Genomic DNA, 26,394 nt, shown 5'->3' with positions numbered 1-26,394 from the left:
ATAGCCTAAGCACTTACATTCTAGGAACACCCATTAGAATTTTTGACAGCACCATTTGTGAGCTAATTGGCATAACTGAAAAAGATAGGGGCTGCTATTTTAAAGGTAAATGGGACGTCAAAAAAATAGGAGCAACCTATTCCGAAGCCGTGAAAACAATTTTTGCAAATCCAAACCTTGACTTCCTACCCAAGAGCTGTGAACACTTAATGCCTTTCAACTCTAAAATTCTTCATCACATTATCACGAGCATCATATTCCCCAAACAATTTCATCTTGACGAAGTAAGTCAGTTAGAGATAGGAACCATGTATTGGATTATGACCGGTCAGCATAATTGTTTCGGGTACTTGATTCGCCAACACATGCAGGAAATTATGACTAAGGATACTATATTGCCATATGGGAGGTTAATCACTAGAATTCTTCATGCCTATGACATTTGCATTCCACCCAATGAAGAATCTATTCAAAATGATCGATATAACATAATAAATAAAAACCTGCTAAAAAAACTTAGGTGCACTTTTAGCAATGGCATATGGGTTAGGCAGCCTAGAAGAACGGATCCAATTCCTACACAAATAGAACAACCCGAAACACCAATTCTTATGGGAAATGAATCTCCTCCTCCTAGTCCCTTTGGAGCAGCACCTTCAGCTCCTGTTTCCTCCTCTGAAGATATCATTATGGCGGAGCTATCTCAGATCAAATCACAGCAAGAACAAATTCAGAATCAACAAGTTGAAATTTTGAAGACACTACGACAGATGAATGAAAAAATAGATATCATGTATCAGCACTGTGGATTACCTCCTAAGGATTAAATTGATGTATCTTTTTATTCTGTCCTGTTTGCTGTTCAAAAACAAGTTCATGTTTGTCATCGATTGTACGATAACTGATCTTTCCTTTAGATAACTACTGTCTTAATCTGCATAGATGATGATGTCTTTTGGACAAACTATTTCTGGAAAATTTGAATGAAGAACTTTGAAAAATGCTAAACCTTTTTCTATGATCATCAATTAGCTGGCTTGTCTCTTTTTGTTGATGACAAAGGGGGAGAAGTGATGACTTACACCAGAACGATAGCATGGCTAATATGAATTTGTGATATGAATGTCTTATATAACTTGCAAATCCCTGAAAATATCACAAGATTGGTATCATGAAATTTATATTGAAAATCTTTATCTTCTATCGTGGCAAAACTCGTCCCGTATCATTTAACTTATGATTTTCATCAAAGTTTCGCATTTACATTATGCTTAATGAGAATAACGATAAGTTCTACGGTTAGAGCTTATAGGTTTATACTTGAATTCAATGATGAAATTCAAGTGTTTTATCTTCTCATAATATGGCATATAGATAGGGGGAGTTACGTTTAACTCCGTCATCAATTGATTGTCATCATCAAAAAGGGGGAGATTGTTGAATCTCGGATTTTGATGATAAAATCAATTGATGGGTTATTTGATCTAATCCATATTATTGAGTTAAGTGTGCAGGATTAACTACGATAACCAGAAAACATAAAGCAAGGATACCGGAGTCGAGCTCGATGGACGTTTAAGAGACCGAAGAATCATCGGAGATGCTGCCGGAACCGTCCGAGAAGAAATCGGGAACGTGTCGGAAGTTCGCCGAAGAAATCGTCGGAGGCTCGCGGAGATCACCAAGAAGGCTCGGCTACTCGTTAAAGTCATCACAAAGATTGGGAGCTTGCAGGGAGTCCGTCGGAAGAAGTTCGTCGGAAAGCTCGCCGGAACAAGACTCGACGTTCGCGGTTAAAAAACTTGCTTAGGATGTTTTTTTTTATGTAGTTCACCTGTAATTAGGATTAGGATTAAGAGATAATCCTATATCCTGGTTAGGGGCCAACTGGGCCCAAAGTCAAATTTGGTTTGGGCGAAAAATAAGCCAAACCAATGAATCGGAAAGCCAGGCGGTGGAACCGCCTGGCTTGGCGGTGACACCTCCTTGGCTGGGCGGTTGCACCGTCCAGCACCCGAGCGCTGGGCGGTGGCACCGCTTGGCTGGGCGGTGGAACCGCCAGCACCGGGAACCCTAAGAGAATTCAAATTTTGGAGCCCAAAATTTGAATCCTCTTGAGGCCTATAAATACCCCTCAAATCTCAGCTGAGGTTACAACTTTTGAGAAGCATTTTGATTGAGAGAAAAGTCTTAGAAAGTCTTAGCAAGTCTTGTTTTCAATTTGCTAGAGAGTTCTCCTCCTTCTTTCTTATTGAAAATTTGTAAGAGGTTGAGCTGCTTGTAAAAGGTTGTAAGAGGGGTGTTTACCCTTCCATTTCAAGAGACTTGCTAGTGGAAGGTGGGAGCCTCATCGAAGAGGGGCCTCGCAAGTGGAGTAGGTCATTTGACCGAACCACTCTAAAAATCGGCGTAATCTCTGGTTTGCTTTTTATTATTGTCATTTACATTACTGCAAATCTTCTTACTGCTTTAGTTCCTTATTGCTCTTGCTGCGCAACTTTAAGAACACGCCTTCAAGTTAAATTTCTCAAGTTTCGTTCTTAACGTACGAAAGATTTTGATTAAAATCGAAGTTTTAATCCGCTGCACTAATTCACCCCCCCTCTTAGTGCCGCTCCGATCCTAACAGAAACAACAGCAGGAATCGAATGACATGAGACTAATACCTGAGCCCTTTGTGTCAAGGGACTGCATCTCATACAAAACCAATAGGAGGGAGAAGAAGAAGAAGAGTGGGAAGAGCTTCCGTGCTGGTCCCTTGGTCTTTCCTCCCATCTCGGCCACCAACAAAGCCATTGGGATCCCTTCTCTCGCACTAAACCTTAAAAGAAACCAAAAGTTACAGCGACGAGAAAATGACAGCCACTCGACACCCGGGTTTATCTCCCCATTCGTCTACCTTCCCAGCAGAGAAGTGCGCTAACTAACCATCTCGCTCCACGTGGAATTCCTCAGTGCGTAAAGGTAAGGCTTCGTGCCTCGAAAACTTCTCTCGGATGGAACGACTTGACATGATGTAAGTCACGATTACGAACGCCAAAAGACGGGTTGCGGCTCGACTCCAGGCGGGAGGTTGGGTGGGATCGTGTTCAGAGCCGTCACGTAATTCGTGTAATGTCTCACCGTGCTTACCCGGCCTCCGGCTGCTCCTCCAGCGGCCATTACCGACATGTTGGAGGGCAAACGCTCAGCCTTCTCCATCATTTCCCTGGAAGCGAAAAAATCCCTCTTTTCTTCTTCCTCCTCTGCCGCTTCCTTATCCGCCGTCCTCGACCCCTTTCTTCCGGCTACCGAATCCGCGGCGCAAGAGACCCCCTTCTCTCCCGCCCCCCTCCATCCAAGATCTTTCGTCTCGGCCCTCGTGCGATGTCGATCTCCGGCAGAGATCAAGAAGGTTCACGCTTTGGCGACCACTGCCGCGATGATCGACGACCTCGGGGTAGCAAACAAACACGTGTACATCTACGCGCAGCATGGGGCATTAGCCGACGCGTACGCTCTGTTTTCTCGGATGAAGGAACGCGACAACGTGTCTTGGAGTGTGATCGTAGGCGGGTTTGTGAAGGTTGGGTATTATGCCAATTGCCTGCAAACTTTCCGGGATTTTGTTCGCTCGGGCTTGCGGATAGATAACTTCACTCTGCCTTTCGTCCTGAGGGCGTGCCGGGATACGGTGTCTCTTCGACTGGGTGTCGAGATCCACCATCTTGTTTTCAAGGCTGGGCTGCAGTCGGATCTCTCTGTCTCGGCATCTCTCGTTGATATGTACGCGAGGTGTGGTGATGTTGACGATGCTCGGAAGGTGTTCGATAGGATGCCAAAGAGGCATATGGTGACTTGGACGGTCATGATGTCTGGTTATGCAGAGTGCGGAAACCCAGAGGAGTCGCTAGCGTTGTTCGATAGGATGAGGGGGGAAGGTGTTGTTCCTGATAAGATAGCCACAGTGACTGTCGCTTTTGCTTGTGCGAAGCTGGGGGTGATGCATAAAGCTAAGATGATCCATGATTACATATCGAGCTGGAATTTCTCATTGAATGTAATCTTGGGAACGGCACTGATCGATATGTATGCAAAGTGTGGCAGCGCCGATGATGCCAGGGTGATCTTTGATCGGATGAAGGATAGGAATGTCATCAGTTGGAATTCAATGATCTCGGCTTATGGGATTCATGGTCGTGGCAGGGAAGCCCTCGACCTGTTTCCCCTCATGTTGCAGAGCGGCATTCGGCCCAATAGGATTACCTTTGTTTCCATCTTGTCAGCTTGTAGCCATGCAGGCTTAGTTGATGAGGGTAGGCAGTTTTTCCATTTGATGGAGAAAGACTACTCGATCAAACCTGATGTGAAACACTATACATGTATGGTGGATCTTCTTGGACGAGCAGGTAAGCTATATGAGGCCCTTGAGTTGTCTGAGAAGATGACACTAGAAAAAGACGAAGGCTTTTGGGGTGCACTTTTGGGAGCTTGTAGGATTCATGGCGATGCAGTTTTAGCAGAGAAGGCTGCAATATCTCTTCTTGAGTTGCGTCCAAGAAATTCTGGGTATTACGTTTTGCTCTCCAATATATATGCCAATGCTGGTAGGTGGGAAGATGTAGCCGAGGTAAGGGATTTGATGGCCAGCAGGAGTTTGAGGAAGAAACCTGGCTGGACATGGATCGAGATTAATAACGAGACTCATCGCTTCGGAGTTGGTGACAAATCCCATCCACGATCAAAGGAGATCTATGAGACATTGAAGGTGTTGATCGAGAAGTTGGAGTCGGCTGGTTATGTTCCTGATACAAACTTTGTGCTTCATGACATAGATGAGGAACTTAAAGCGGGCTTTTTGTACACCCACAGCGAGAAATTAGCGATTGCGTTCGGTCTATTTGCAACACCGGAGAGCACAACACTAAGGATAACTAAGAACCTCAGAGTCTGTGGAGACTGCCACACATTTATCAAGCTGGCATCATCTGTCATGCATCGGGAGATTATAGTTCGGGATGCGCATAGGTTTCACCACTTCAACGGAGGAGGATCTTGTTCTTGCGGAGATTACTGGTGATCAACTGAACCTGCGATATCGGTAAATTCATTTTCTGGTTCAGTTTTTGATGATGAGCATGTGACAACGTAAGGTAATACAAATCTTTTATTGCTAAGGTACGTATCATTTGTTATGCCCCAATTTGGATCTTGTATTCCTTACTGAACAGAAAGAAAGAGATCACTTGGTGTCTTAAACAGAAGTGAAAGTGTTTTATGAAGATGTTACAAACTTGTTTTTCTCTTTTCACCAGATGAGAGTCAGCACCTTTTAGGCCATTGAGTGAATTTATTTTTCTGTAATATATCATGCGTGTAAAGCAAGATTAAACAAACATTTTATTTGCTGAAATGTCTGATATATTTACTACATTAGAAGGGAATCTAAATTCTAGCATTATGGGTTTTAAAAGTACATTAGCACAGACTGCAATGCATAGTTTGTCTGATTTATCAGTGCATGTTGACCTGTCAACTCTGCTAGTCTTGATCATCTAAATATTCTTACAATGTTTTGCCTTCACAGGTGACACCAACATCATCTCAGACTGATCTCATCCTTCCGGAAAGCACCACTTCTGTCAGCGGCAGCCGCCGATTCACTACCGTTGCTGGCATTCGAGTGTGTGAAGCCACCATGGCAGAATTCTCGGGGCAAAGCGTCTCGGCAGAATTCTTTACACCAACCCTGCTCACCTGAGCTATCATTCATCGTCAAAGGCTATCTCGAAGTCGGATTCATGGACAGTATGAAGAGGCGACATGATTTTGTTCCCCAAGGGATCTATGCTCTGCGGTCGAAGCCCTGCAGTGCCATTTCTGCTTTTGGAAGTGCAATCTATGGCAATGATGAGAGAGCACAATTGCTACAGCATTCACGACCGATGTTGCCACCGGTCGGAAGATCGAAGCTGGTGTTGCAAGTACGTCTCTCTGGCACGAGCCTTTTGTGGAAGAATTGTGTTACTCTTTCCCCTTCGGAGACCACTGGGTCATGAGTGTCGATTGTTTCTTGGGTCAACAATATTGCGTAACATCTGCTGCGACTAATCTAGCTAGCCAGATTTTTTCTTGGGTCAACAATATTGCGTATCATCTGCTGCTGCGACTAATCTAGCTGGCCAGATTGTTTCTTGGGTCAACAATATTGCATATCATCTGCTGCTGCGACTAATCTAGCTAGCCGGATTGTTTCTTGGGTCAACAATATTGTGTACACACACACAGTCACACGGGAAAAGACTCGACGATGCCAAAGAATTCACACACACACACGGATTGTTTCTTGTCTCCTGACGAACTGTGTCATATAGGCTAAACGTGCATGCAACGTTAAATCTTGAAACAGAGACCTTTGGATGCTACCGTGCATAACACCTGTGGAAATGGGCAAGGCAACAAACGATTAGTAACATCACCTCCTGGGCAACATCATCACGAAACAACATAGACGCAAAAAAGCATCATACAACAAAATGGATACACAAGTCTTACCCGTACAACAATTGACCAATAAAACCTTTTGAAGAAAATCCTGTTCAGCAATTTCTGGTTGCAGAAATTCAATAAAGGAGTTGTCACTAATTATATCATACGCCATTAGCCGTATAGAATTAGGTAGTTCTCAAGCATGCATCTAAAAAGGTTAACTGAAATTGTTTCAAAGGATGTGCTTTCATCCTTAGAACAAAATCAATGAAAGCATAAAAATAATTTGCAAAGCTGATATCACTACAGGTCAAGCAGGTTTGCAGATTCATCAAGGAGCACAAAATCAAGGTCAATTTATTTGACAGCAGAAATGCATCTAAATGCTGGGCTCTACTGTGAATCTGCACCTTAACAGATTCCTGAACAAAGTATAGTGATGCTAGCAGCAACTTATTGGAGTTTGTATATTAAGAACAAAGAGATCAACCAAAAAAGAACAACCCACAATTGCCATAAACAGGTCAGAATTTTTATCATGCCTCGAAGGTTTAGCTCATTAGAAAGAGAATTTCTTAGCACATCTAATCGATTCATCATCCCTCCCAGGCAATTTCACAATAAATTTGATAATAAAACAACACAGAAAATAATAAAAATTAAATAATTATCTGTAAAAGACTAAGTTAAAAAAAAAAAAAAGTGATTGATTTTGTTCTCAGACAAAGACATTCAGATTTTCAAGTTTAACAGCTCCAAGTTTCAGAGCCACAAACCACAATGTGCAGGAAAAAAATTCAGAAAAACCAAAAGAGCAAAAACAAGATGATAAACCTCAATAAAATAAAATAAAATAAAAAGATATCTGGTGCAGTGTTGCTAACTATAACTAAATGATCTACTCGAAATGGCTGACAGACATGATAAAGAAGCTCTGTCAAAGTAGACAATAGGTAACACAACTACAAGTTAGATAAGAAGCTATTTAACAAACAATATTCTAAAGAGAAAGTGCATAATAATAGATCAAGAAATCGAGTAAGTAATAGAACAAAGTACACAAGTAGAGCCGTTTTGATATGTTAGAAAGAGAAGCTATTATCATTTAAGAAATTCTTACTATGGAATGAGACTGTGTCTTCTATAAACACTGCGGGACTTTGGAATCACTTGTGTCATTCTTACTTCTGATGGCCAACAGATGATCCAAGAACACGTTCCACCTGTCAAAATCAACTGCAAATATATAGACAAGGCAGCTGACAAAGTTAAGTAGACTCGATTTTTTGGACCCACGGTTCCATCGTACTCGATCGAAGCCGTCGATCGACAAGTTCAAATTTTGTTTCGATCTTCAATCAAAAAACAATTCATAACCACAATCAAGCAATGGAATCCATAAGAGTGGAAAATCCAGGCGTACTTTCTGCAGCTCATCTCTTCCTGGTTGTACTTCCCGGCAAGAGCCATAAGAGAAGGCTCGAGGATTCCTCCCCTCAGCCTCAGCACAAGATGCAGCGTCGACTCTGGAGAACACCAGAACAAACGACAAATCTCGCGTCATTCTTATGCCAAAAATCCTAAAAGTCCCAAGTCCAGATGAAAAAGAAGCAACAAGATCGTAAAATTTAAACCTTTTTGGATGTTCCTTCCTCGAGCTGCTTCCCTGGAAAGATCAGCCTCTGCTGATTCGGCGGAATCCCTAAAAATGTCACATTAAAAATAAGAAATAAGACGATAAAAGAGTATCCGATTGGACTGAAGGAGAAGAAGAGATGGATCGGAAGATGAGCACCCTCCTAGACGTTGTCGATCGTGTCGCTGCTCTCGACCTCTAGGGTTATGGTCTTTCCCGTGAGGGTCTTCACGAAGATCTGCATCCTTCACGCGCTCTCCCTACTCAACCCAGCGCCGCTTTCTTCCTCTCTGCGACTAGAAAACCCCGCCATCGCCCCCCTCCTTTTGCGACCGTTTCGAAGACCGTTGTCGGCTTCCAGGGTTTCCATTCCTTGATCGATCAATGAACTGTCCAAATTGCCCCTGCTTTTCGGACCTTTTTTTCGCACGAGATCCGAATTCGAGTTGGATTGTTGCTCCAACCAGGAGCGAGGGATCGGGTACGGGTTCAAGCCGAAGAGGACCCAAACCCGCCAGAGTCGCGCAAGTTTGCGGACCCGACCAGAGATACACGTCCCACAAATCCGAACACGTAAGGTGGCTCTGATGAGAGGATCACCAACCGTCGATCCCACTCCTCCTTTCCATCTTAACTATCCGCTTGATTTGGCAAAAACCCTTTACATATGTATTATTTAGTTCTGCTCGAGTCCAAAATGAAAGCAATATAAAGTTTATTTTGTACAACTACAAAATAGAATGAAGTATATTATTATGTAATTATTTTTTTCAATTACATTATAATTGATAGGGACGATTTTGTCCCATGTTAGTTAGGTCGACGTTTAAGCAGGCCCAAAAGTCATTAGCCCCAAAATGACATCATAGTATGTCCCGATGTGCCATGTATTAATGATTGGTAATAACCATCATATTCAATAACCATTCTATCTTATCAAGATCGGAGATTAAAAAGATCATGTGATTAACTTGATCTTATTCCAGGCCAACCAATAAGAAGCCCAGGTATCGGGTATAAAAAGGAACTCATCAGCTCATGCTGAAGGGGGGCTCTCTACATACTAACTCAATCATACGGTTTACAATGTTGTCTTCTCTTCTTCGCTAATTTAAGCATCAGAGGGGTCGTGCCGGGCAACCCCCGGCACTAACCTGTCATGTAGAATCGTCGATCGTCCGAAGACATCCGGACGATCTAGCCCCTAGGGAGGAACTTTGCAACTAGGAAGATCTCAATTCGTCTACCCAACCATTTCAAACTGAGTCCACACCAACAGAACGATTTATGACTAGGTAGCCCATGCAATCTCACCTCATCAAGCCTCCCACATCGACAGTTAACTAACTGTACCAACTTATTAGTCGACAGTACTCATGACACTATCATTCCTGTACTAGAAGGAGGGTTGAATGTTGCGACACATCCTTCTGTTACTCCTTCCAATGAATATTCAAGCAAAGAGATGTTATCTCCGGCCCTAAGCCCCCTCGGGAAGAGAAGACACGTATCCCATTTCAACAGAATGATGTCTCTGCCTCAACCCAAGCACCAGGGCCCTACTAACACCTACTCAACGATCCAGGACTCTCCCCCCTTAGACTAGAGATAAGCCCCTTGCTCCTCCCATCAAAAGCATTCTTCAGTCTCACTCAACGAGTTCATGCTCTTACCAGCATGATGTAAACTATCACCCCACTTCTCCCTCGGTTGACTCAGTCGGTAACCCCAGCACAATGGCTCACCTTCGGATCATCATCTGTACACCTCTTCTTCCCAAAGTCCAACGGCTCACTCTCGGATCATCGCCTAAGAGTCGGGCTGAATCACTTTTGAGTCGGACTATGTCGATTCAAGATACAGTCGTTCCTGAATCGATCTGTGTTATTTCTCACTGCTTTAAGATATTTACGCTATTTTGACTAGAATAACATCACGTGTGATATAAGGTGGCTACCAGCTGAGTAAAAGATAGGGCGCGTGTGTGTGCATATGCACGCTACACGCTTATTGTCGAATTCCTTTTCATCATGGGTCTCGAAAACAGAGGAAAAGATGAGCCAGATAATTGGAGCATTACGATATGATGATTTGGATCGAGTAAATTTGTATAGAGATGATAACAGATTAGGCAAACTAAACTTTAACTTTAATTTAAAGTTACTAATGGCGTCACAGCATTTGCTGCTTGAAAGGTAAGGGGGGGCCTGCACGTACCCACTTTTGAATCTTCCGATGGAGGAACGACGTTGTCTCCCTACAAACCATCAGTCTACTACTAACATATCACGCGCTTACGGAGAGAAAGGTTGGTTCCTTTGTCCCGCACCTATGACAGGCAGAGGAAAATGCCCCCATTTGATTGCAGATAATTTCACTAAAGACTGGTCATTGACTACCTGCGCGTGGAAAAATCAACGAGTCTCATGTTAGAACAACTGCTTAGGGATTGCTCGAATTTACAGTACAGCATACTTTATACAAAAAATTATTTACGTGCATATGATATCCAAGAGAACAAATACTACTCCCCGAGTAAAAGAAGGGGAAATATAAAGAAGAACAATTGACTTCCTACAGTTTTGTTTCTCTCAAAAATATATAAGAACAATATTGTATCTTGTACGATATATACAATATACCATATACCACTACAGCATTCTTGTCTGAAATATACCACTATAGCATTCGTGTCTGAACACTGGACCCTACGGGAGGAGAATTTTGAAGTGATTGACTTTGTCATCTGGTCCTCATCAGCTCAAGTTCCACAAAGTTCCACCGTGCTATTTGAATTCCACATCACTTGCCCCACCATTCTACCTTTTCTTCTCTTCACGCACCCAAACCCTGCAATGTATAAATGATCCACACAAGCCCTTGTGGTGAAGCGAAGAAAACCTTCTTTCATTCTGGGAAGCATCAAAAGCCCCCGCAAGCAGCGAAGAGTTCCAGAGCTCAGGTTGATCGGCGAAGAGATGACGAGCACCGTCCCGCTAGGGTTCCGGTTCTATCCGACGGAAGAAGAGTTGATCGGTTTCTATCTTCAAAACAAGCTCAACAACAGAAGAGAAGACATGGAACGGGTCATCCCTGTGGCCGATGTATACTGCTGCGATCCATGGCAGCTTCCACGTGAGCACAACATCCTCTGTCCCGCTTCATCGTGTGTTGCAGATACATGCATGTCCTCTTCAATGGAATAGCGCCTTGTTTGATCTCGTGCAGCAATATCGGGAGAGGCGTGCGGGCGAGACGGAGAGCAATGGTTCTTCTTCTGTCCGAGGCAGGAGCGAGAGGCCAATGGGGGGCGGCCGACTCGCACCACGCCGTCGGGCTACTGGAAGGGCACCGGTTCGCCCAGCCTCGTGTACTCGTCCGAGAACCGGGCCATAGGCGTGAAGAGGACCATGGTGTTCTACCAAGGAAGTCCTCTCGCTTGCACAAAGACGAAGTGGAAGATGAACGAGTATAGAGCGCTCGAGGAAGGGGCCACCGGCGTCATCTCAAGTGCAGCTGCAAAGGTAATCATCACCTTCGTTATATCACGTTTGATGAGGATTCTCCAAGTGCAGCAAGCATCTGCGTCCTCGTCTTCGTCTTTATTTGCAGCTCCGTGGGGAAGTTAGCTTGTGTCGCGTGTACACCAGATCAGAGTCCGTCAGATCGTTCGATCGACGCCCTGCTGCTGCTGCTGTGACTGATGAACGAAGAACGGCTGAGGTGCCGCGCTCGAGTCCCGTTCCGGCTTCAGCAACGAGGTCTTCATCTCATCACAGCTCTTCATCTGATGGGAATGGCTCTCGGCGTCCGGTGCCTCGACGAGAAGATGACCTGACATAGATGGGCGTCGAGGAGTGGTACTCGTGGCAGCACTTGCTCCGAAGATGACAGTTGTTGGGAATTATCTATCGTATTGTCGTAATCACGGCTATAGTTTGTTAACATTATGTAGAATAGGGGCGAATAAAGGATGGAGTCTATATTAATACTCGAGTTCGTTGGTTGTAACATATGATTTGATCTAATAATTGAATCATATCACCGATCATATTTGTAGAATATAATACCTTTTATGTGCAGTGTAGCTTAGGATTATGTTTGTTTGTTTCTTTATTTATTATAGAGATAAAGAGTTATTTGAAATTATAGTCACATATGATTACGAGTAAAACATGCAAAAGGATCGATCACACACATTTTAATTGTTCCGTTTGATAACACGATCCCATCATCGTTGTTCTAATGAGAAAGTACAAGTTAATCGAACGTCAGTCCCTTCCATCATATGCTGCACATCATCTCCCATTGGCGAGTAGCGGAGATACGTGGAACTCCCTTTTGTGTCGGATCACACCACCTGGGGTTGGATTCTGGTTGGCTCCAACAGAAGGTCAAAGCTCACCGGATATAACTGCTATATGCGGACTCGGTTTATGCACGTAAGCACATGTGGTTGACCCATTTGGTTGAAAAAAGAAGGAAAAAATGGGTGCTGATGAGGATAATAATGGCGGCAAGACTCGGGCTGACGTTAGCTGCCCTAAATGACGCCTCATGTCTCGATTGACCCGACAGCACCTGGTCAAACGAACCGGAACGTCAGCCGAGGCGCATTAACGACCTGCTCCGGTTCGATCCTTCACATTATGCCAACGCCAGTGTCAGACGCTATCAGGAGTACGAGTCTGCCATGCTAAACGAAAAGGGGGGAGAGACAACTTAGCTAAAGAGACCCCCTTCACCATCCACTGACTTGATCGTCGGAGGGGTCGGGCCGAGTTCCGACCCGACCTGTGTGCAGGTACGAAGACCGAACCACTTCCTCGTCAATACTGTGGAGAGGGACCCTTCCCCGCGGGACGTCCCGACGAGTCCCGACGCTACCCGATCCGCTCTGCCACCCTCGTCAGCAACCTCGAGAGACCTTCAACAGGATCTCCGCCATTCGGATCCGAAACGAGCCGTGTCGACCCCGAGATCACGGCATAAAGATGTTTACACGAACAGGTGCTGTTTTGGATCCAACTTGCAAGTCTATTGCAGTTTGCGTCGGTTGATTAGGAAAACTATGGTGTCTGTACATTTCAACACCTCTATCACTGTCAACAGTGCTAAGAAAGCTCGGCATCGGTGAGAAGGGAGAAGAAAGGGAAAAGACGGTGGAGCTCCGATGTGGCGAAAGAGAAGGAAGATGGGACGTTCTAATTCGCGTGCGCGACTCTCGACCGCTGAGTGCGACTGCGAGTCTCCTTAGCCAAAGCCTTCAGCGAATGGCTCGACACTGCACCCAACAAGAGAATCTTATCTACATGAGGCAGTTGGCTTACTGATTGAGAGTGGTTTTGTCGTTTCCTTGAAATTTCTATGGATAATATTGACGTGATCAGAAGCCACCGGAATGTTGATGTGATCCTTCTCGATTCATTCTCTGCACTGCGTGGTAAGGTCATAAAAGGTCCATATCTGATTTGATATAAAGTATATTTATGGTATTAATATTTTAAATTATAAATCAATCGGATTATTGAAATGAGAGAAAAGAATCGGATGATGTGTTAAACGGGAGAAATTTTTGTTTCAGAGAATCTCAAATGGGCGAGTGCTCGCGTCAACGGTATTAATGCATCGATTGTTATTGTCATGAAGTAAGTTATTGGTTATTGATGCTAAGTCTATATCTAATGTGAAATTTGATAAAGAGGATATCGTCGATTAATCATCACCTGACATATAATGATCAATCATCATCTGATACATAATCTTCGTATGACATCCGAACGAAGAGAGATAATTACATGATGTCTCTACTCCTGTCATCTAAGTAGAGAAAAGGTCAAGTAAAAACTATTGGAGGTAGTTGAGGGATGTCTTTTCGTAGAATATTTCATCTCTTTATGATCGGATATAAAAGTTAATTTTTAGGGCAACTATATGAGGAGATCACTTTCTATAGCTTATCACTACATTTATCTTTCTTAAGTTACTAACTTGGGCATAGGAGGGTACGGTTTAGGAAACCTCTCTTAATCTCAGTCTTCATGTAGGTGGTACCCGAGAGTTTGTCATTTCCATCTTTGAGACATCTCGAACAATCATACACACACAGGTTAGAATCATGTTGGGCTAACCAAGATGTCAATGAAAATTTTACATTATATTTTTTGTGCTAAAAGGAAAACTCAATGTTGAAAGAATACCCACCCACCAATCATCTCAATAAACGCTCAAGCGAATAGGCTTTATCTCCCTATAGTACTTTCACCCAATGGGGGTAATAGCCATAATTTTTCGCATATTAGTGCATTTACATCAGCGCAGACACCGATCATATACCGGTGCATATTAAATGACTCGGGTCTCTCACCCCAGAGACAACCGTGAGCCACAAACTCGTCTCCACTAAGGTATTTTTAAATCTCACCCAACAAGTGTAGATGCTAACAAACATGATATAGGCCATCACTTTGCTTTTGTCCTTACTAGCCCAATAAGTGATGCCACTAGCTCACCTATAGTCCTCGGCTTCATCACCACTGGCACTTATCGAGTTTCCATGACCTGACGTGATACCAACATCCTAGGAGTGCCCAAGGCCTGTCAAACCATCGACTGAGGGGGCACTTTGATCCCTGACCATGGAATTCAATAGATCACACCGCCCTTAGTTTGTCCTACTTGAATCCGAGGTCTAGTTAGCGAACTTAATAAAAAAACTCCCTGTGAATCCAACTGTGATAGATGGATTGACGTTTGGAGGATATGTGATGAGATTTCTAGTAGTCCAAAGGGGAAGCGCTGGTTGACCCAACCTCTAATCGATTATCATTCATCCAAAAAATTCAAGAGGAACCAAATCCAATGAGCTTCTATCTCCTGTCCTTAGTAGCGTTTGATGGTAATATCGATCCGATGGAGCACATTATAGATTTTCACACCTAGATGTCACTATATGGCATCTCGAACACCCTAATGTGTCACACCTTCCCAAACATGCTAAGAGGCCCAGCACGAGGATAACACACTCACCTGAACCTACTTTCTATCTACTCTTACACTCAGCTAGTGAGAGAGTTGGAACTTCACTTCTAAGGGAATGTGCACCCTCGGCCTTCAATAGTAACACTCCTCGAACTCAAGCAGGGGGAGGAAAAATTGCCCACAGACTTCATCACTTGGTTCACGAATGAGATTTGATATGTCGTAGATGCTCATCTATCACTCATAATGCAGACCTTCATGATGGGGCTCAAGCCCTCTTATCTCCTTTGATCATTGATAAAGAGATTATCGGCGATCGTATCCTAGATAAATTAAAGGGTCAATCAATACATTACCATCGAGGAAATAGTCTTGGGCAAGCATGAGGAATCACGCAAAAGACCAAAGCAAAAATGACCATAATCAGCCTCAACCCTGAGATCACCTCAACAGAAGAGAAATGAATGACTCAAACTTCCTCACTCGAGGTTCGAGCTAACCTCTGTAAAAATGACTAAAACTAAAGTTTTCCTTCAGATAAAAGAGAAATAGCTCTTATGGGACTCTTGCCTAATAAAAAATCCATTGACGAAAAGAGGTAGGTCCAAATACTATCGATTTCATTGAAATTACAACTATGACACTGAAGATTATCATGACTTAATAGAGCATATTGTAGAGTTCACACGTTAGAGATACCTCGGGCGGTTCATTTGAAAGCACCATGAACCCTCATTCTAAGCTTAGGTGCTAGTAGAGAGACAGATTGATATTATCATTGGTGGACTTGCCTCAGAGGTAGACAGCTCCTCAGCCCATAAGACTTATGCCCGAGCTACCATTTAAAAGCATATGAGAATGGAGGGTAACCCAAAAATAACTTTCAAGAAGGAAGAGACAGAGTGCTTTAACCCAAATCATGATTATGCCACAGTAGTCTCTTTGAGGATGATTAATGCAAGGGTGAAGAGGACCATAATCGACATAGGTAGCTCTGCTAATATCTTTTACAATGATCCTTTTTGAAAACTTAAACTGTCAACTATAACCTTACCCCAATGACTTCTTTATTGACAGTGTTCACAAATGACTCCATCTCACCTCTCGGGACTGTGAATCTACACTTCACATTTGGAGATAAGCCTTGCTCCAAAATAATATTAACTAAGTTCATGATGACATGTATCCTCTCAATATATAACATGATCATAGACCAACCCACATTGAACAGAGTGAGATCAAGAGTGTCAACTTATTATTAGGATCATAATGGCACTAAGAGGAGGGGTGAATTAGTGCTATAGTAATTTTTTATCTGATTTTAAAATTTGTTCAATAAATTCGTATCGTAAATGTGATTAACCAAAAATATGAGTAAGGTTGCAAGTAAAGTAAATGAGTAAGCAACAACAAATCAAAAGCAAGAGAAAGAATGCAAACCGATTTATAGTGATTCGGTCTCCATTATCTACGTCCACTCCCGATTTTTCTTCCCTCGAGGCCACCGGCTTTCACTATCGATCTTCTTTCCAATGGACGAAGATCAACTACTCTTGTTATAGCTTTTCTCCTTTTAATAGGTTTAGAAGAGAATCTCCATACTCACTCTTTTACAAGATCTCTCACCTCCTACAACTTAGATTCACTTCTAAACTCAAGGAAAAAGAGACTCAAACAATGCTCAAAGAGAGAGCTACAACTCTTCACAAACTCATAAATTAATACTTTATCAACCAAGCCTTAGTAGATATTTATAGGCCCCAAAAAGCTTCAAAATGAAGTCAAAAATTTTAATTCCTAAAAAATTTTAGGGTATGGATGGTACTACCACTAACACTAGGTGGTACTACCATTGTCACATGGCGATACTACCGTTGCAATTTTTGAGATCGTAATTTTGAACTTTTTGGTGGTACCACCATTAGAATTTTTGAATTTTGAGCAGTACCACTGTCGCTCAAGGTGATGCCACCATCGGCAATGCTGGTAAGCACTGTTTGTATTTGTCGACTAACTCAAGCAGTACCATCGCTTGGTCCTGATGGTATCACCCCCCAGTCCTGCTCAAAACCATTGTTTTGGCCTTCTAACGGACTAAGTTCAGTCCAAGTCCAAGCCTATTAGCTTTTTCAATAAGTTGGCATGGTTTCAACCCAATACCAACACAATTTAACCTAGAAAGACATTGATCAAGATATTAACAATCGACCAAGTCTAAATCAATAATAGTAAATTTGATTTATCTCTTATATCTAATATGAAACTTGATAGAGAGAATATCATCGATCAATCATCATTCACCATGTGGTCTATACGCGACTTCCAAACTGAAAAAAGGAAAGAGATACTGCCCCCCAATTGCAGGTTGTCTCCGCCCCTATCGTTCATGTAGAGAAAAGACCAAGTAAAGATTGTTGGAGGCAATTGAGGGCTGCCTCCCTATAGAATATTTCACAAAATATTTAGTCCTTTTATGATGGGGTATAAAAGCTTATTTTTAGCATAGTTATTAGGGAGATCATTTTTTACTACTTATCACTACATTCATTTTCCTTGGGTTACTAACTTCGTCGTTGGAGGGGTCGAGTCGAAAAATTTCTCTCGATCTCAGTCTTCATGCAGGTGGCACCTTAGAAGCTTGTTGTTTCTATCTTGGAGACACTTCGAATAACCCTACACACATGAGTTAGAATCACATCGAGCTAACCAGGACGTCAACAAAATCTTCCCATAATATTTTTGGTGCTAGAAGGAGGCCTCGATATTGCAGGAATACCCATTAATCGATCCTTTCAATGAACGCTCGAGCAAAGAGGCTTTATCTTTGACCTATAATACTTTTACTTAATGGGGCAGTAGTCACTATTTTTCGTACATCGGTGCATTCACATCAACATAGACACTGATGAGATACTAGCACATATTTATTGACGTAGGTCTCTCACTCCTAGAGATAGACCTAAGCCACCTACTCATCCCTGCCCCCTCTCCCTGCTAAGGTGCCAAGGTCAGTTCTCTACAACCATGCCAAGGTTGAAGCATGAGTCTCTCCTACAGCTTGCCTCAATGATGAGTAAAGGAGGAGCTCACCTCAACTGCTCCCATGACTGGCCTCGGCGACGAGTAGGAGAGGAACCCACTCCGATGATCGATGGAAGAGGAGCCCATCATAGCTCTTTCCATAGTCTACCTTGGTGACAGGCAATCGAGGAGAATGCCTCAACTCCTACAACAAGTTGACTAAGCACAACCTTCCACTGCCCGAAATTGGTTTCTCGATAGATCAAGTAGGTCGATCATATCCTTTATTACCCGAAATTGGCATCTCAATAGCTCCTGCCCCCACCTTTATACGAGGCACGTATTGAATGAGCTGACAACTGCACTTTGGAACCCTTCTGAAAGAGTTCCCAGAGCACACCTTTAGAGGAGATACATGATGGGGAGAATATCTCAACCAATCATCATCTAACATGTGACTTTTACATGGTGTTTATGCTAGAAGAAGGAGACAGATGCTACCCGTCACTAATCTATCCATGTGGACAAGGATCCAAGGTAAATAGTTGTAGGTTATCTCTACCCTTATCGCCCACGTAGAGAAAATACTAAGTAAAAGTTATTGGAGGGGTTTAGGACCGCCTTCGCGTAGAATATTTTATATAATATTTTATCCTTTTATGATTGGATATAAAAGCTCATATTTGGCGTAGTTACACGAGAGATCACTTTTTACTATTGATCACTACATTTACCTTTCTAGTGTTACTAACGTGGGTGTCGAAGGGGCTGAATTGGAAAACTTCTCTTGACCTCAGTTTTTATGTATGTGGCATTTCGAAAGCTCAATATTTTCACTTCAAAGATACTTTAAACAATCCTATATATATGGGTCAAAACCACGTTAGACTAATTAGGACATCAATAATATCTTCTCGTAATGAAACTAAATTAGACGTCAAAATTAATAATTACATCTGGTCGCAAGCATAGTGTTTACGATTCATATGGGAATGAATTTATAATTTTACCCTTACTTTTCTTTCCTTGCTACGTCATCTCTACGACTATACATCCATGTGCGATCTACCCAACTCGATGTGGCTGGTTATTGCACGCGTAACGCACAACATACTACGAACTATTTTCTTTTGTTGCTGCTATTGGCAGAGCGTTCGCGATGTCGCAACGCGACATGGGGTATAGGACTGTGATGTTAAAATTTGTAGCATTTTAGCATGTTTATGTTTTTAATATGAGGTTATATTTTTAATTTCTTATTTAACAATATGTAACCCTAAATCTTTGGTTATCGAGACGCATAACGAAGGTTTGGATACGGTTTTGGAGGAATACTGCATCTGACTCCATCGCATGTATCTATCAGTTCGGGCAATGCCTTAACCCGCGAGTGTGATGTTGCTTCTGTAATCGAAAACTAAACAGTGGATCACCAGACAACCACGGGATGTGCAGCCCATGCAACTTATGGACCGACTACCAGTACAACAATCACGAGCATGAGGTGGCAAAGTCAAGGAATCAATCATCTTGGCCGACATCGGACGCATAGTATTTAGTCATATCCACACTTTGGCCATCCTTTTCTTCCTCGTCCTTGGCTGCGCTGCTCAGATGGCCATGGCCGTGGCCTGTCGACGTACTGCCATTCGCTCCACACGCATCTTTTTAACCGAAAGCTCAAAGTCGGGCTCGTGTGTTGGTGGCACGTAAATATCACGCCTCCTTCACTTTATTCTTTCCACACACCCACCTTCAAGCGTTGCAACGGCGATCACAGTTCTCGTAGGTTTATCCACAATCCATGAAACTGTGTCAGATTTTGTCACATTAGAGAATATTACTCAAACATAAAATATCATCGGGTCAGCGGCGTATATTGTCTTCGAAAGCTATCGGAGCCCTAATCATCGTATACAACGCAGCATGCGGTCATCGTATACATACGTACACAATGGCAGTCATCGTATCCAGGCACAGCCTACCATTGTTGACACGTTTGTCGTTTTGTTAGTGCTTGCGAGACGTCAGCCGCAATTCCAATAGTCCAAGTCAAAATCAAAAGCGTCATGATCACATGTACATATATATATATATTTATATAATTTGTGATGAGAGGAAGCACTTGTGGCAGCCCAAAATCCCACCTTGGAAACACGTGGTACCAACAACCAACTGACTCGATGAGCCTCTCCCGATCGGGCAAAACATCCACGTGCTCTTCGCTAGATGCCAAAACTCTTGTCGGCTCGTCAACCTCATCCACTCTGCCACACCGGTGGCTCCCACGGGTTGCCTCTCCGGTTGCCGCTTGGGTGCTCCACCGCCGTGTATCTGTTTTTGTAGTCCCATCTCTCTTTTAGCTTTTACCGGCCGCGTCACCGTGCACGCCTCCGAACAAAGCAGCTGACCCGCCATCACGCGTCATTCCACGGGCGACTGCACACCACGTGTCGATGTCTTCCGCCGCCACTTTGCGCGTGATAGTGAACAACCAATCGACCATCGCAAAGTGACGTCGACTTCCCTCCACGTCAGATCCGTCTCCGCCTCTTCCTTGCCGAAGCGAGTAGAAACGTGGCGAAATCTGGACTGGCACGCCGGCCGACCCCTCTCCCCCATCAATTATCTTAAAGCCAAAACGGCACCGACACGCCCCCCCCCCCCCAATTCCTGCCGTATCAGCCGTCCGATCCAGTGTCAAGATTCGCTCGTACAGTGATCGACACGGCTAACGCGTGCGCCGCACCGGCGGTGAACTTAAACTGACCCCACAAGGTGTGAAATGTGTCCACCAACATCTCCCTATATAATATAATACCGCCTCATAAGCCATACTCACACCGAGTAAAAGGGATTGCGCGACAACTCTCCCGTTCCTTGCGAAAGAAGAGTAGGACGGATGGGCGAGGGCGACCTGATGTCCGTGTTCTCCAGGCAGTTCGTGGGGGCGGCGCCGAGGCCGTGGACGCGGGAGGAGGACAAACTCTTCGAGCGGGCCCTGGTGGTGTTCCCGGAGGGCACCCCGGACCGGTGGTCCGCCATCGCGGCGCAGCTGGCGGGGCGGAGTTCCGCCGACGCGTGGGAGCGCTACCAGGTCCTGGTGGAGGACTGCGACATGATCGAACGAGGGATGGTCGAGGTGCCGGACTGTTGGGGCGAGGCGGACGGCGGTGGGAGCGACGACGAGTCCGACGGCGTCGCGCGGCACCACCAGCAACCGACCTCCAGAGGCAGGGGAGAGGAGCGGAAGCGCGGCGTCCCCTGGACCGAGGAGGAGCACCGGTGAGTAAACTATACTGGTGATCCCCGCGGCTGGTTGATTTACCGGCGGGGTGAGCTGACCTGGTCCTATTTCTTCCACGCTTACACCCAGTCGATAAAAAGAGACCGGGATGATGAAACGTGAAGGTAAGCTTTTCGTTTTGTTGACCCGCGGGGTTTGGGGGTGGTGTAGGTTGTTCTTGGAAGGATTGGCCAAGTACGGAAAGGGGGATTGGAGGAACATCTCGCGGTGGGCGGTGAAGACGAGAACACCGACGCAGGTCGCCAGCCACGCCCAGAAGTTCTTCATCCGTCGGAATCAGAATAACGCCGGGAAGAACAGAGACACAAAGAGAAAGAGCATCCATGACATCATATAAAAATTATGATTGTACTTATTTTATGAAAATAAATATATGATGGATTCAAGTCACCTAATTGTTAAATGGTGATTAGAAACCTAAAATATGTACATATATATCTTAATCTCCCATTTAGATATTGTCAGCTTTTTCCGATGCAGAATACATGGCACATCCAAAATTTCAGACACTGCAAAAGGAGTAAACCTGTTCGATCTATGGCCACGCTTTTGTCAGATCCCCCACATATCTAATGAGGAGTAACTAGAGCGGCTTCATGGATCTCCGGGACAACATAATGAACTGAACTCTCAGAAATCACAACCACAGCTGAGATTTCGAATTCACATTTCGGGTGCCCTTTTTTTGTCTTCTGCATGTATGATAATTCAGAGCAACAAGCATTCACTGCTACTGTAGATTAATCAGAGGCAAACGACAGGACGAACTAGTAGCACTCGTCATACACTCGCGCGAGCCCATCAGTCTGTCGAGCTTACAGTGTAGTCTGCCAAAACACAGTTCGATGTGTTCAGACATCGATACTTTCACGTACCTAAAGTAGGAACCTCGTGACCTGCATGTCTACTCGAAGAAGGTGCCTTCGGGAGGCTGGACGAGCTTTCGGCTGTGTGGCGCCGCCATCTCCTTCTTCAGCTGGGTCAGTATGTCCTCCATCGTGTACTCTCTCTGCCAATTGGCTAGCATGTCAAACTTCCTCGCTTCCACCTGCACCAACGCGCAGGCTAGCTCAAGATCATCATCAGCACCAACACCAAAAGAAGAGTAGAATCGGGATGGGGTTACCGCTCCGGTTTCATGGTTGACACAAGTCAGGTTGATCCTGGAATGGAAGCGAATAATCTTTATCACAGAAGAGCTTCAACTGGTAGATTCTGCCTTCGTGCACAGACTGCAATCAATACAAAAACCCGGCATCAGAATGTTTAATGTGGGCAGGAGAGGAGGAAGAAGCTTAGGAAATGGTGATGCCAGATTAGTAGGATACAACTCTCCAGTGTCAAGTATGACAGATCCACTATGGGATCAATGAATGCTGGGTTGCAGAGCACACTAAGAACTATACTAAAACGACGTTAAAACAATCATATAGCCAGTCTAAGAAAAGTAACATCCACTAGATTACTAAGTTATACCTTTAGGGAATCTTTAAAGACAAAATATGATGAAAAAAGTCATCTAAACAGTGAGGCAAGTTGACCCGATCTAGCATGACTTTTTCCAAAGCTGCTAATCTCGATTGAACGAGTTGAATGCTTTGACTCTTTCAGTCCCCATTCACGAGGCTGGTCAATGTCTACAGCCACGAGCTGACAACAAAGGTTGTAACAATTTTGCGCATGATCAAGAAAGCAACAATAGCCAACCAAATTTCCAGTCGAATAGATTAAAAGAAACCTGCAAAATCATAGTCCACAAGTCTCTCTGAGTTTAAACCGATGGACAGGTTGTTTTCTTCCATAATTATATATATATATATATATATATATATATTAGTTTTTGAGTGTTGATTTGAGTCATTGTTTGTTTACTTATTGCTGCTTAATCGATATGAGCCGCTGGTTAAGGCAGTGGAGTACTAATACATGTATTAATACATTGGATGTGAATGGTATGTTTCCATGGAAACAATTTATATGTATAAGCTCATTTTTATTAGGAGATGCAGCCACAAGAAGCCTTTAATATGCGGGGGGGCACCTGATGTGGGATTCCATATTGCAATTATGTTATGTGATATTTGATGCGTTCAAGGACCCAAAGTGTCCTTTATAAGATTTTGCGTAGACAACTGGGTGGAATTCTGATATGGTATTATCGTATTAGACTACCTATAATTTGAGTACGTGGCAACGGAAGTCATGCGAAAGCCTCCAACGAGGGCATTTGCGTAATTCTGTGGTTCATAGGTGCATATCGACGATTCACCTCCCGAGACGGATACAAGACCTGCTGCCCCCATACGAGGTTCTGTGGGACCCACAAATTCGCTGCGGTAGATGACGCGGGTGAGTCGAGACGTTGGACAAGCAGTCGATATTTCTCCGTGCATCCCGGACTTCTATAAAAGCCCTCTTCCCTTCCTAGCTGTCTCTCTTTGGCGATCGCGAACTACCCAAGAATGTCTCCGATGGAAGCCAAGCCCTCCCGAGGAGGAGAAGAAATGGATCTGAGTCGTTGTTCTCAGATCCATTTCTTCTCCTCCTCTCCGGCTGATCGCTGCTCGAGTTGTTTTGTTGTCATGGTTCTTGATTAGCGTTTTGTTGCCGCAAGCCGGCCAGGGTGGCTTAGACGGGTTCGCTGGTGCTCAACTTTTGACCAGCACGACACCAAGAACCTCACCGTCTTCCAGCCGATCGACCATTTCGTGGAGGAGAACCTCATGATCCCCCGCTCACATCATCTCGAACGAGTTCGGCATCGAACCCCAACAGTCGGTGCGTGTGGTCGAAACGCCGTCGCCCTTTCTTGTTAAATTGGTCTTGCTTGCCTTTTTGCTGTCCGATCGAGCGTTTTGTCGTTTTGTTTTGTTCGGCTCGGAGCCGGAAAGACGTCGAAGGACAGTTCTTCGTTGTCGGGAGAGGTGGTAGCTGGGGATCTCGCTACTGCAATCTTGACTGCGTTGGCCTCTCTGTTGTTGGTGCGGGTAACGTTTGGAAGATGGCATTTCGTTATATCTCGGTTTCGATCTACTAGTTCTTTCTGCTGCACCGGTTCTTGATTCTTCCACCTTTCGATTTCAAGTAGATCTTCTATTTTTGGGTTAAGGAATTTTCATCGGTTCTTGATTCTGTTACCTATCGAATTCAAGCAGATCTTCGATTTTTTGGTTTGAAAACTTCTTATCGGCCTTGATTCTTTTACCTTTCGATTTCACGTGGATCTTCTATTATTGGGTTTCATCGGTTCTCGGTTCTTTTACTATTCGATTTCAAGTAATTCTTCTATTTGTGGGTTATGGGCTTCTCATCGATTCTGGATTCTTTTACCTCACGATTTCAAGTAGATCTTCTATTCTTTTGTGTTAGGAACCATCCATCGGTTCTTGATTCTTTGCCATTCGATTTCAAGTAGATCTTATATTTGTTTGGGTTATGAACTTCTCATCAGTCGTGATTCTTTTGCCTTACGATCACAAGCAGATCTTCTATTTCATCGGTTCTTGATTCTTGTACCTTACGAATACAAGTAGATCTCCAATTTTTGGGTTAAGAACAATCCATTGTTCCTTGATTTTTTAGGTTAGAGACTCTTCATTGGTTCTGGATTCATTTACCTTATGATTACAAGTAGATCACCTATATTTGTGCCATGAATTATCCATCGGTTCTTGAAATTCTCTTTTACTTCTCGATTTCAAGTCGATCTTGTATTTTTGTTCAACAAGTTTCATCGGTTGTTGTTTCTTTGCTTTTTGGATTAACAACTTTCCATCGGACGGTTGATTTCATCCCTTCGCATGCTGGGAATCTTGATTTGGATGCGATTTATTTGGTTTCATTTTAGGTTTAGCGTGACTTCATTTTGATGGGTTTGCCTATGATTTATAACTGCTTTGTGTTAATGTTTGATGTTTTATGATCTAAGTTGCTTTAATTGTTGTTTGCCGAAGATGTTCGTCGTGGTAGTGCTTATTGTAGTGACTACTAAGTGGCAAAAATGGAGGCAAAGGGAAAGTAAAAGAAGACCCATATTTGTAGGCCTGTGATTGGTGGAATATTTTCTTGCAATGTGGTTATCTTCATTGATCACAGAGAGCAGTTCTCATATTTTGATTGGTTGAGCGTTTTAGATATATGATCTAAGTGAGCCATTACTTAGTGTTTGTTGGTTGAAATTGGTATTTCTATTTTCCGCTGTTACGAATGTTTCTGCTGACAGTAGTCGATTAGCAATACACGCTTTGTTTTGCTCAATAGGTCTGCATGATTGCGTATACCAAATGTATTGCTCAATAGCAATACACCCAGGGGAGACCTTAAGGAACTAAAAATTTCTGGATATTGTGGGGCTTGCCAACCTTTTTCTTTCTGGCCTAACCTTACTTTTACTGGGAATGTACTCTATGAGCATTGTTGTGCTTTTATTGGTATTATTCAAGATGATTTTAAATCTTTTTATTCACTCTGTTCTTTCTCTCCTTTAGTGTAATCCTTCAGTAACTTGTTTAGGAATTAATTTCGAGGTTTGGAAATCTAATTAATAGACTTCGTTAGGATGATTGGTTGAATATATTGCCATACTGCGCGCCTCAGGCAGCAGGAGATTGTAACTTTCTTGAATAGTTACTGTACGTGGAAATCATTGTGTTTTGCAGAATGATCGGAGTAGTGGGAATGCAACTAACGTAGGAAACGGCAGGGCACCCATGTGTTGTGATATCTCTTGCACCATGTGTCCCCCGCTCTTCCAGCTTAGTCCACCCAGTGGTCACAAGGGACAACGAGTATAAGGCTTGGTGCAGGTATAAGTTTTCCTCTTCCAGGGTTGGGCAACTTTGTTCATTACAATGTGATTTCTTTTATGGCCATAGAATCATGCGGTTAGGAGCCTTTCCACCCAAGTCGAAAAATCCTTTTCTTTCTTATTAACTTTTCAAATTTTCCCTCTCCGGTGGTTCGAATTTGTTTCTTGAAATCT

General features: G+C 43.6%; 3 protein-coding genes, 2 long non-coding RNA genes and 1 pseudogene across 9 annotated transcripts; 4 read left to right on the top strand and 2 right to left on the bottom strand.

Annotated features, from left to right (window-relative positions):
- The first annotated feature begins 3,052 nt into the window (after window positions 1–3,052).
- On the top strand, window positions 3,053–6,132 carry LOC135581123 (pentatricopeptide repeat-containing protein At4g21065-like). 4 transcript variants are annotated; one of them, XR_010491510.1, is made up of 2 exons: window positions 3,053–5,132; window positions 5,567–6,132. XR_010491510.1 is itself a non-coding variant. In XM_065127228.1 (2 exons), the coding sequence occupies exons 1-2, from the start codon at window positions 3,170–3,172 to the stop codon at window positions 5,568–5,570; spliced, it is 1,890 nt and encodes a 629-aa protein (XP_064983300.1). In that variant the 5' UTR covers window positions 3,053–3,169; the 3' UTR covers window positions 5,571–6,132. The 4 variants fall into 4 exon arrangements, 2 of the variants coding, with proteins under 2 accessions (XP_064983300.1, XP_064983299.1); XR_010491509.1 differs by having other exon boundaries at window positions 3,053–5,157; XM_065127228.1 differs by having other exon boundaries at window positions 3,053–5,055.
- On the bottom strand, window positions 5,357–8,470 carry LOC103999390 (uncharacterized). Of its 2 annotated transcripts, XR_010491511.1 has the most exons (6): window positions 8,264–8,470; window positions 8,103–8,170; window positions 7,892–7,994; window positions 7,589–7,691; window positions 6,535–6,588; window positions 5,357–6,417 (listed from the first exon to the last, which is right to left on the bottom strand). It is a non-coding gene; the product is annotated as an uncharacterized LOC103999390 (long non-coding RNA). The 2 variants fall into 2 exon arrangements; XR_010491512.1 differs by lacking the exon at window positions 6,535–6,588 and having other exon boundaries at window positions 8,264–8,468.
- Window positions 6,990–7,072, bottom strand: LOC135624086 (small nucleolar RNA Z266; annotated as a pseudogene).
- Window positions 8,471–10,995: 2,525 nt separating the features above from the next.
- Window positions 10,996–12,171, top strand: LOC103999467 (NAC domain-containing protein 90-like). The gene is made up of 3 exons (XM_009421221.3): window positions 10,996–11,239; window positions 11,333–11,628; window positions 11,717–12,171. Exons 1-3 carry the CDS (start codon window positions 11,083–11,085, stop codon window positions 11,945–11,947), a joined length of 684 nt encoding a protein of 227 aa, XP_009419496.2. The 5' UTR covers window positions 10,996–11,082; the 3' UTR covers window positions 11,948–12,171.
- An 8,765-nt stretch (window positions 12,172–20,936) lies between these two features.
- LOC135623833 (transcription factor DIVARICATA-like) lies at window positions 20,937–21,922 on the top strand. Its single transcript, XM_065127221.1, has 2 exons — window positions 20,937–21,391; window positions 21,564–21,922. Exons 1-2 carry the CDS (start codon window positions 21,009–21,011, stop codon window positions 21,748–21,750), a joined length of 570 nt encoding a protein of 189 aa, XP_064983293.1. The 5' UTR covers window positions 20,937–21,008; the 3' UTR covers window positions 21,751–21,922.
- Window positions 21,923–23,864: 1,942 nt separating this feature from the next.
- LOC108951244 (uncharacterized) lies at window positions 23,865–26,365 on the top strand. The gene is made up of 2 exons (XR_001975578.2): window positions 23,865–24,191; window positions 26,072–26,365. It is a non-coding gene; the product is annotated as an uncharacterized LOC108951244 (long non-coding RNA).
- The last annotated feature ends 29 nt before the right edge of the window (window positions 26,366–26,394 follow it).

The sequence above is a fragment of the Musa acuminata genome, chromosome BXJ2-9 (genome assembly GCF_036884655.1).
Source record: "Musa acuminata AAA Group cultivar baxijiao chromosome BXJ2-9, Cavendish_Baxijiao_AAA, whole genome shotgun sequence".
Classification (NCBI taxonomy): domain Eukaryota; kingdom Viridiplantae; phylum Streptophyta; class Magnoliopsida; order Zingiberales; family Musaceae; genus Musa; species Musa acuminata.
This window is presented reverse-complemented; position numbering and strand designations above follow the sequence as displayed.

Coding starts and splice junctions, on each gene's coding strand:
- LOC135581123 (XM_065127228.1), top strand. CDS start 3,170: ATGTTGGAGGGCAAACGCTCAGCCTTCTCCATCATTTCCCTGGAAGCG.
- LOC135623833 (XM_065127221.1), top strand. CDS start 21,009: ATGGGCGAGGGCGACCTGATGTCCGTGTTCTCCAGGCAGTTCGTGGGG. Junction 21,392..21,563: donor TGGACCGAGGAGGAGCACCG/GTGAGTAAACTA, acceptor GGGGTGGTGTAG/GTTGTTCTTGGAAGGATTGG.
- LOC103999467 (XM_009421221.3), top strand. CDS start 11,083: ATGACGAGCACCGTCCCGCTAGGGTTCCGGTTCTATCCGACGGAAGAA. Junction 11,240..11,332: donor CGATCCATGGCAGCTTCCAC/GTGAGCACAACA, acceptor GATCTCGTGCAG/CAATATCGGGAGAGGCGTGC. Junction 11,629..11,716: donor TCTCAAGTGCAGCTGCAAAG/GTAATCATCACC, acceptor CTTTATTTGCAG/CTCCGTGGGGAAGTTAGCTT.